Source organism: Phragmites australis, chromosome 3 (genome assembly GCF_958298935.1).
Source record: "Phragmites australis chromosome 3, lpPhrAust1.1, whole genome shotgun sequence".
Taxonomy (NCBI): Eukaryota; Viridiplantae; Streptophyta; class Magnoliopsida; order Poales; family Poaceae; genus Phragmites; species Phragmites australis.
The window spans coordinates 22,461,520-22,470,814 of NC_084923.1; the positions used below are offsets into that span (position 1 = coordinate 22,461,520).

Genomic DNA, 9,295 nt, shown 5'->3' on the forward strand with positions numbered 1-9,295 from the left:
CTTTTTAACAAAAAGATTAAAAGCTAACCGAGAGCCTCTGCCGGAGTCTACCTTGGAGACTTCGACTGCACACTAAACATTTTACCGGAGTATCCGGTGTACACCGGAGACTCCGGTCTTTTTCTTGAAAAGATTAAACCGTAACCGAGACTCTCTGTCGGAGGCTAGCTCGGAGACTCCGGCGGAACGCTGAGTACCGGAGTATCCGGTGAACACCGGAGACTCCGGACTCAGAAGATTTTCAGAAAGAGTTTCGTGTCCGTGAGTGAATGTGTCTCTCAATTGGGTGATTCTAAAGGATCTCTTGAGCATTGAGACACTAATTAAGCAAATGAATTCATCCATCTAAGAAAAAATCTATCCTAGACTCAATTTCAAAAGTAAAAAGAATTTAAGCCCTATCTTATATCCTTCGTTGATTTTTCAATTGTTTCGACAGGCGTCAAACGTCATTTACCTTCACGACTAATGCTCATACCTGTTCAATACTCACAAAGCATGTTAGTTCTTTAATCGTTTTGTCATCAATAAGCCAAAACCCACTTAGGGGGCCTAGATGCACTTTCAGTTGGGCACTACTCCGTCTCGTGGCATTAAATGCTACGTATAGGGTCTTATGGGCTGCCGTAGCACCGCACAGCTGATGAAAAAAGGTCTGCAGAACGACTAGGTAAGTGGACAGTTTTACAGGTAGACTCATGGAGCGTAGGGACAGGACAGCGTGACAGACGATCTTACGACGCACTGCGATGGGACAGGCACTCAAAGCTCTCAGGGTAAGTTGGGCTCACCCAGTTCTCTAGGATAAGATCCAAGAGTAGAACATCTAGCCAGGTATGGGTCTGCTAATCAGGGCCCACTTGTAAGTTCTCTCTCTCCCTGGTATATAAAGAGTGGAGGACTCGGTTTGTAAAAGGAGGAGGATCAGTAATCGATTCACAAGCACTCATAACAAATACACAGATGTAGAGCTGTTATCCTTCGGAAGGCCTAAACCTGGATAACCTCGGTGTTCTTGAGTTTAACACACACCGACGAATGCACACCTTACACCCCAGAATCATTGTCATGGATTAAACATTGACAGTTGGCGCACTAGGTAAGGGCATGTTTCTGCGTTTCGGTAAGTGTTAGAGATCAGATTGGGCTATCCATGGCCGGATCTACAACAACTGCTAAGTCCTATCCTGAGGACCCCGGTCGCCGTAAGGTATTCGTCATAGGATATGACCTAGATGAGCCCGATGTGCTCTAAGAATAGGACACCAAACAAGAGTTTGAAGGCTCCGAGGCCCAATGATAGGTTTGCATGACAGTGCATGCAACCGGGGGGGGGGGGGCAGTGGAGGCTCCCGTGTTCAGGGTGCCGATGATGATCCGCATGCCACACACCTAGAGGGGAATCAGACCGGAGCCGGACACGGAGACGCTTCGACATAGCCCCAACCACCATTGCGTCTCTTAGAGGAGCTGCTGCAGAGGATGCGTTCTTTGGCGGCATTGTCACCAAGGTCGTCACGCCACACAAATGTCAAGGACTCCCCCCTCACGATATGCCGCCACTCTGCGCTCAGTAGCTCGATTATGAGGCCATGACGCCTGCACATAATCTGTTGATCGTGCGAATGCTTCTTAGAGCATCTCAAAGAGTCTCCCATTCCCACCCCCTATAGTCAAATTTAAGGAATTTCACCATAAAACATTGTTCTAACAATTCCCCAATACCACTTACAATATTTGCCATCCCCCAAAATCACCCATCTCGCTCTATACTTTTGGGGAGCAGCCCCTCGTTCTCAAAAATACCTGACCGGCCCCAGGCTCACCCCTCGTCCTCACGCGACTGCTAGCAGTGGCGAGCTTCCTCGGCGGCGGAGCCCTGCTGCAGTGCTAGGCTCGGGAAACGAAGACTCTAGCCTGGACTACGTGCTAGCTTGAGTAGAGGAGTGGCTGCTCTGGATGGCGTCGGAGAGGGCCTGGTGGCCGTGGGCTTTCTCGATGGCAGAGTCGAGTGCCCTGCCATGATTGGCATTGGCGTAGAGAGCCGCATGCTTGGTTCACTCAATGGCAGAGGAAACATGGACGCTGGGGAAGGTAAGAGCTCGCAACAGTTGTATGATGTGGATCTGGTCAGAGAAGAGGCAGAGGAGGAGGGAAGCTACTACTTGCCATGGTTCAGCCAAGAGAGAAAATTAGAGAGAGAAGAGCAGGGAGAGCCACATCAGGAGGATAAGGCCAATTGCTTGGGTTGCTTGACGGCAGGCCGACGATGTCGGCAGACAGTGGGAGGAGGCAGATACGAGGGGCTTCACGACGCTGGATGGCATCAAAATGAGTGTTTGCAAGCTCGGCTGCGTGGTGTGTGGCTTTTGCGTGTGGACAGAGAAAAGAGAGGGGGAGAGAGATGACAGGTGGGATCCACTCGTTGGTGACATATAAGAGGAAATATAGGGAATGATTATTGGGAGTCTATTAGAGAGGAAGAAGATGTAGGGAGTGAATTGGATATTGGGATCACCGGGAGTTTGGCATGGACGAATGGTGACTCTTTATAGGTCAAGATGAGAGGTAGGTGACGAGTCCCGGATTGCTATCGAAAAAAATAAAAAAATAAAAAAATCAATGTAATAGGGAGACATAATTAATTCTAAAAATAAGCTTTATTGGTAGGTTGCCTCATTAAAAATCTTTTTAGCAAAGAAAAAAAAGAGTACAATCTACCTCAAAAAATTGAAAATTATACGTTATCATCAACATCAAGATATAAATTTTCGAATGAAGCTTGAAGCTCAGTGTTTTCTGCAGTGTGTTGCATTCACGCTTTAGCTTGTTCCCAGTCTTTTACTATAGTGAGTATTTTCACCATCTCACTTGTGAGAGTTGTTCTTCTCTCTTCGATTATCTTTCCAATAAAACTGAAGACAGCCTCAGAAGAAACTATAGATACGAGAACTGTTAACAAATCTCATGCTAACAGTGAAAGCACTAGATAATTTATATTGTACTCATATCACTATTGTAGTATGTTGAAATTTTCTTGTTCATGGCTGATAATGTCGCTATCGATGAAGTTAGTTACCTCTCCTCCGGATGTTGGAATTTCAGCACTTGTAGTCGTAGATGATCGTGACAAAGAGTCTGAACTTCTTGATGAAGTACCTCCACTAAATATTTTTTTCCTCACGTTGTTGTCTTCTTACTTATTGTGGGTGCTAGTGGAGGTCGTTGCCCGTGCCGGCCCAAAATAGCCAGGCCATGCCATGCCCTGTGAGCTCGTGCCATGCTAGGTCTAGGCTATGCCTCTGATCGGCCCAGTAGACACGATCTATTTAGACATCATTATACGTGTTGCAGGTGCCTATGAGACTGTGCTGCATCCAGTCCGGCACGCAACAATGCTATGGGCAATAGGAGCGTGCGAAAGAAGGACAATCTCTGTGTGCGAGGCTGCGGTTCCTAAATTTTGAGAACCTTGTTTGCACTCGCTAGACCATCTCCAACCATATTCTCTTCATTTCGTTCCCTTCCCGATTTCCTTCCCCGTTCACATTCCCTTTATTTTCTCTCATCTCAAACAGCTTCCTTTCGAGGGGAATCGCGAAAAGAAAGGAGAGAGAATCCCGTCCTGAGGAGAATGACCCTGAAAATCTCGTCGTGAAGGGAATCGTGAAGGGAAAACATTGGAGCACTGAAGAGAATGAAAATCCTTTCACAACGGGATTTTCGCCTCCGAAGAGAAACCGTTAGATGTAGCCTACAGCAGCATCATACATCTCCTTTGCAGATCAAAGCAAAGCAGAGCAAAGCAAAACGAAAGCAGAGCAGAGCACACCGACGCACATCTGAAATGCCCGTGCACCAGCAACCATGCACGGCGCGTTTCTGTCTCTCGATCGGCACCCGAAACGCAGCAGCGGCACACCATTACCAGATCGGCTTTCCTAGTGCGCGCACGAACACCACGGTTCTGCAGTGGCGCATCGGATGATAGATATCCCTCCGGTCCCTGGCTATACCGGTTGATTCTGCCGGCTGCTTGCGATAACTGACTTTAGCCCTTCTCGCGCTCCTCTCCCTCTGTCTGCAAAAACTCTCTCTTATGATCAAACTCTTTTCTTCGATAGTGGAAGCCACATTGCCTCCTCCTTCCAAAGCCAAGCAAAGCAAAGGTACCGACTTTTGGTGTCGCATGGGCGAGTTGTGGCCTGTTGGCATGCAATGTGAGAAAGAGGAGAGGAAAGTTTATACTTACCACAATAGTGTTTGGTTTGTCTCTTTATTCCTTTTTTTGTTTTTCTGATCTTGCTCTTCTTGGGTAGGATTTTGGCACGCACGACATCTTGGGAACCAGAGAGGCAACTTGTCATATGGAAATCACATCTTGATAAGTCCTTAAACAGAAAAAGAAAAGAAAAAAGGAGACTGTTCTATCTGTTTGGTGATTTTTTTAAAAGAAAATAAGCGTAATTCTCTTTTTTATCTACGGAATCAACATCTATTCGCACAAAACACATTCAATCCTTGCATAAATACAATGTTCCACATAATTGGGTCATGCTTAAGAATTAATTAGCAACTCACATGTAGCAAAACTAACTGATTGGAGGTAAATAGCAACAATGAAAGCTCTGCTTGGAACAAAGAAAAACTTGAACAAGTTTCGAAAGAATAGATCGTATGGGAAAATTATCCTATGAAGCCATTTGTAACTAGAGGAATCCTAAGGTCCAACCGCACGGAAAAGTTTCACTGGCATTCTCTCTTCAAATTCATGTGCTCCCTTGCGTTCCATCTAACTCATGCAATTTTCGTATGTTTTATAATCCTTTTTTTTTGTTCTTGCCTTCCTACAAACAGCACATAGTGTGAAGTACTTAGATGGAGTCACATAGTGAAGTATGTGTCTTTCTTTCCTATTCTATGTTTTGTCATCCGAAGTGGCTAAAACCACATAGTGAAGTGCTTTGCCTAGAATCAGATGCTCTGCTCCACCAATCAATCTTCAAATCCTGGAAGCCAAAGATGTAGTGCAAGGTAGATGTCATAATCAAGAACAAACAAATAACAATTTGCAAAATAACATTTTAACCCTCTTCCTTTTCTTCGTCATGCTCTGCTCATTCCCTTCCTGACTCCTGATGCAATTTTTCTTCTAACTTTTGATTAGATAAAACCTTCTTTTACTTTTGCTCTGATCAGAAGGTTCGCAGCACTGTATTTGCTTTCACAATGGCATACAATTTCAGCTCGCATGATATTGCCATTGTACTTCGTACTGGACACAAAATCCAAGAACTTTCAAAGAACACGAATTGGCAGTACAAGAACTTTAAAGAAGACTTCAATTCATAGATACTACTATACTTTAGAAAACAAATCTGAAATTTGATCTAAGAAAAACAAATCAACCACACAATCAAGGAGCAAAACCAAAACTACGCTCCTCAAGACGACAGTGACACATTGACAGACTCAGACGGTGATCTCCACTCTCGGCTCGAAGGAGAAGGCGGCCAAGAACTCGTTGGCCTCGCCGTCGCCATTGATGTACTTGGGCAGCTCCTCCCATTGGTTGCTGCTCACGTCGCACATGAAGCACCCGTTGGCCTCACCGGAGCTCACGCAGACCATGACGCGGTCGCCGTGCCCGACGCAGTTGATGTCGGCCTTCGTGCCGCAGAACCCGTGCGACATGGCGGGCGGCATGGCGGCCACCTGCCGCCACGCGCCGTCGGCGAACTCCCACACCCGCAGGCTCGCCGTGTCGAGGTACTCCGAGAGCACGACGGCGTACGCAGCGCCGTCGCATGCCACGACGTCGATGGAGTACTCGAAGTACACGGGTAGGATCCGGGGTAGCTCCGCGAACGTGCGGCAACCCGTGTCGCAGGCGACGACGTTGCCCGAGTGGCTGAGGAAGTAGGCCACGACCTCGCCGCGCTCCGACGACGGGACGACCACTGAGGAGTACTGCTTCGACGCGCTGCGCTGCATGTTGGTGGCCACCACGTCGCCGGACTTGCTCAGGAAGTAGACCGTGTCGTCGCCGCCTCCGCCGCCCTGCGCTGACGCGTCCGGGGACGAGTCCTCGGACTTCCGGGCAAGCAGCACGGGGCCCTCCCACGAGTTCTTGGACGAGTCGAACACCGCCATAGACAGGTCCGGGAGTTCACCCGTGAAGAGGGCCACGCGGTAGGGAGCGCCGTACATGGCAATGGCATGCAGCTCTTCCCCGCCCTGCGGCGGCGGGGGGAGCTCGCGGGACGCGCCGGTGAGCGGGTTGGCGACTGTGAGGCCGCCCGTGGCCGGTGCGCGGTAGAGGACGAGGCCGCCGGACGCGGCCACGGGCATGGACCTCGGCGCGGCGCGGCAGTGGTTCCAGCTGCAGTCGGCGGCGTCGAAGGCGACGGCCGTGCTGGGCCGGTCGGACTCGGAGAGCATGAGGAACCACGGGTCCCGGGAGGGGACCCGAGAACAGGCGTCGAGGAAGGTGGGGGACGCGGCTGCAGCGCGCCACCGGCGGGAGACGGCGCGAAGGCGGAAGAAGCTGGCCGGCGGGAGGCGCGCGAGGATGCGCTCCAGCATGTCGTCGTGGAGGTCCCCCAGGCCGGAGGGCGGACACTTGCGCTTCCTGCCGTTGGCCGGTGGCGCCATCGGCATCTTCCTGGTGAGCTCCATTTGGCGACACAAGCTACAAGATCTCTGCAAAAGAATGACGGAAGAAATGAGGTTGGCAATTCGGTCTATAGCAAGGATTCAACAAACCTCGAAGTAAAATTCTGCGATCAAATCTATTTAGCTCCGAGAAACAGAGAAAGGAATCTGGTCAGTTCTTGAACGGAGACACAGACAGCAACAGCAAGCAGAGAGACTCTAAGTGGCCTGCCAGGTGCTATACCTCGAGGCCGGCCGCGCGCTGTTCTTGCCGCGCTTCTTCGTCTTCCAGCCGACGGAGAGGAGTGCGCGGCAGCTCGGTTTTATATCCGAGCGCCGGCGAAGGCGATGGGCAGGAGGGAACTTGGTGGGGAGGCGCTGCTCTTTTTGTCTGCGTTGACATGCGAAGAGAGGGAGCACCTCCAAGTGCCACTCCACTCCGCTCTCAGGCTCGGCGGTGGTGGAGAGTGGAGGTCTGGAGGACGGGTGGTGTGTGTGACGAGGTGGGTAAAGCTACATACACCGTCATATATATCGTCACGTCGAGTCGTCGACGATAATGCCGATGCCAAGCTGACAACGCCGTACGTACAAATACGCTGCACATGCATGACAACCCAGGGTGAAATTTTAGTTTTTAGCCCTTTTCGAAAATATAATTTAAAAATAGACCCTCCAAGAATCTTCGATGAAAATTGACACTTTTCACAGCACCACACCCTCTAGCATCATTTATTCCATTGCTCGACGCCATGAGGCTTGGCGCTATTGTATGCTACATAGGATGTGCTTTCGATAACCCTAGTTGATATGGTATAGTATGATGCTAAAGATCATATCGTCTTAGTTAAATATCACGGTGTCACCATCTTTGGCGTCATTGTCTGGTTCTAAGTAGTGAGTTTGTTGCTTTCCCTCTCATTTTCTCCATCGCGCCCTCCGCCACCTAATAGCCATCGGCTGTTGCCCCAGCCCACGTTGCTGCCCCTAGCCCGAGATTACTATACTGTGATTACTATTAATTGAATACTATTCACTTACACGATAATCCGCACAAGTGTAGTAAGCCTGGGCAGTCATGAAAGGATGCTTCGACTGTTTCACCTCGGTAGGCACTCTGCATTCACTCTTGGGAATGAGAAGAGCGGGAGGCATGGGGGCATCACACTCTTTCACAGTGGGGTAATTTTTGTTCTCCCTCCTCCGAGGGACACTCGAATGCAATGACATCTCAACGCTGCAAATGAAACTCAAATCATTGAATAATTAATTGGTAGGCATACATAAAACTATTGAAAAACTACAAATATCACTTCATTTTGCATTGAGTGAATATTTGATATGCATATATCCAACTAAATGAATAACTACATATTTCACTTCAACATGCTATATATCACTTCAAACGTGCCAATTCAAAGAGCTAATTAAAATAAAATGAGGTATGAATCCTACATTGCTAGGGACCTAACATTCTAATACATACTTTGCATAAATCAAAGTACTAGTTTCTGTTCTAGTTCATCCATTGCAAAGAGAAAATTTTAAAATAGTTACCAATCCAACAAACCCTAGATTGTAGGTCTTCCTACCAATCTCACCAAAAAAATATATTCTAAGTGACAAATTAAGGGAATGGAGGGGGAATACCTTGCTAATCCTCGTCTATAAAAAAAATGCTTCAATCCCTCCAGTTTTGATGTATTTGAAAGAGGAGAGGAGTGGGAGAAGAGAGGGGAGGCGCTGCCACTTGAGTCTACTATTCAATCAAGTGGGGATGTGAGAGAGAGACGGTAGGGGAAAGAAGTGGGCCCACTTAAAAAGACCCACATCACGACACCATAGGTTATAGCGTCGTGTGATTTACATATGGCACCAAAGAACATGGCGTCGTGCTAGGCCACATCAGCCAAAGGGTATTGTCGACGATTTGTGAACTATCGATTTTATAAATTTGAAGAATAAATGGGGATACCTTGAGCGGACGAATCAAAGGAACATTCAAAGGGGTTTTTAGATAGGTTCGGGTCTCCCTTATGATAATAATCCTACATCATATTTATCTTGTATTGATCAGAGCCTGTTAGAAGGGGGTGCGTGGCTAACCTAGATGTATTTATCCTAGTGGATGACTTTAATACTCAGCTTGTGTTGTCTTTTAAATTGTGTGACTTGTCCTCCGTAGGGCCCCCAGGCTCAATATATATAGGGGTGTCGTGCGTCCTCTAGAGTCCTCCTTCCTATTATTGAAGATATACTTCCCTAATTACAGGATACCCTGGGCGTCTACGGATAGTTTTCTTTCATCAAGAGATCTCCTTCCTAGAGATATAGATATACCTTGAGAATTGCGAGAAACCCTGAGATGCATGGATATGGTAATTATTCAATAGTCATCGTCAAGCCCCCCACCAGTATGTGAAATGAGGCTTTGACAGGTCAAGTACTTGGCTATCAAAGATAAACGTTTTGTTCGACCGTGCCATCGAGTAAGACTCAGATTCCCAATTAGGATAATGCGTCAAACCAAGTTTTCTAGCTTCTCAAATCATCTATTTAGGGTTTTGAATGCCTCTAAGTTCACAAGCAAGTCCTCGAGAAGGTGTTCCATCTGAGTAGGTTTTCTAATCAGTTCAGAACA

General features: G+C 47.9%; 1 protein-coding gene across 1 annotated transcript; it reads right to left on the minus strand.

The window, feature by feature from the left end:
* Positions 1–5,133: 5,133 nt before the first annotated feature.
* On the minus strand, positions 5,134–7,144 carry LOC133911094 (F-box only protein 13-like). Its single transcript, XM_062353308.1, has 2 exons — positions 6,899–7,144; positions 5,134–6,702 (listed from the first exon to the last, which is right to left on the minus strand). The coding sequence occupies exons 1-2, from the start codon at positions 7,055–7,057 to the stop codon at positions 5,473–5,475; spliced, it is 1,389 nt and encodes a 462-aa protein (XP_062209292.1). The 5' UTR covers positions 7,058–7,144; the 3' UTR covers positions 5,134–5,472.
* Between the last annotated feature and the right edge of the window lie 2,151 nt (positions 7,145–9,295).

What these genes read in the sequence shown, in the direction of transcription:
- LOC133911094 (XM_062353308.1), bottom strand. Translation starts at nt 7,057, where the DNA reads ATGTCAACGCAGACAAAAAGAGCAGCGCCTCCCCACCAAGTTCCCTCC. An exon ending in AGCGCGCGGCCGGCCTCGAG is followed by an intron (nt 6,703 to 6,898) that starts GTATAGCACCTG and finishes ATTCTTTTGCAG; the next exon opens with AGATCTTGTAGCTTGTGTCG.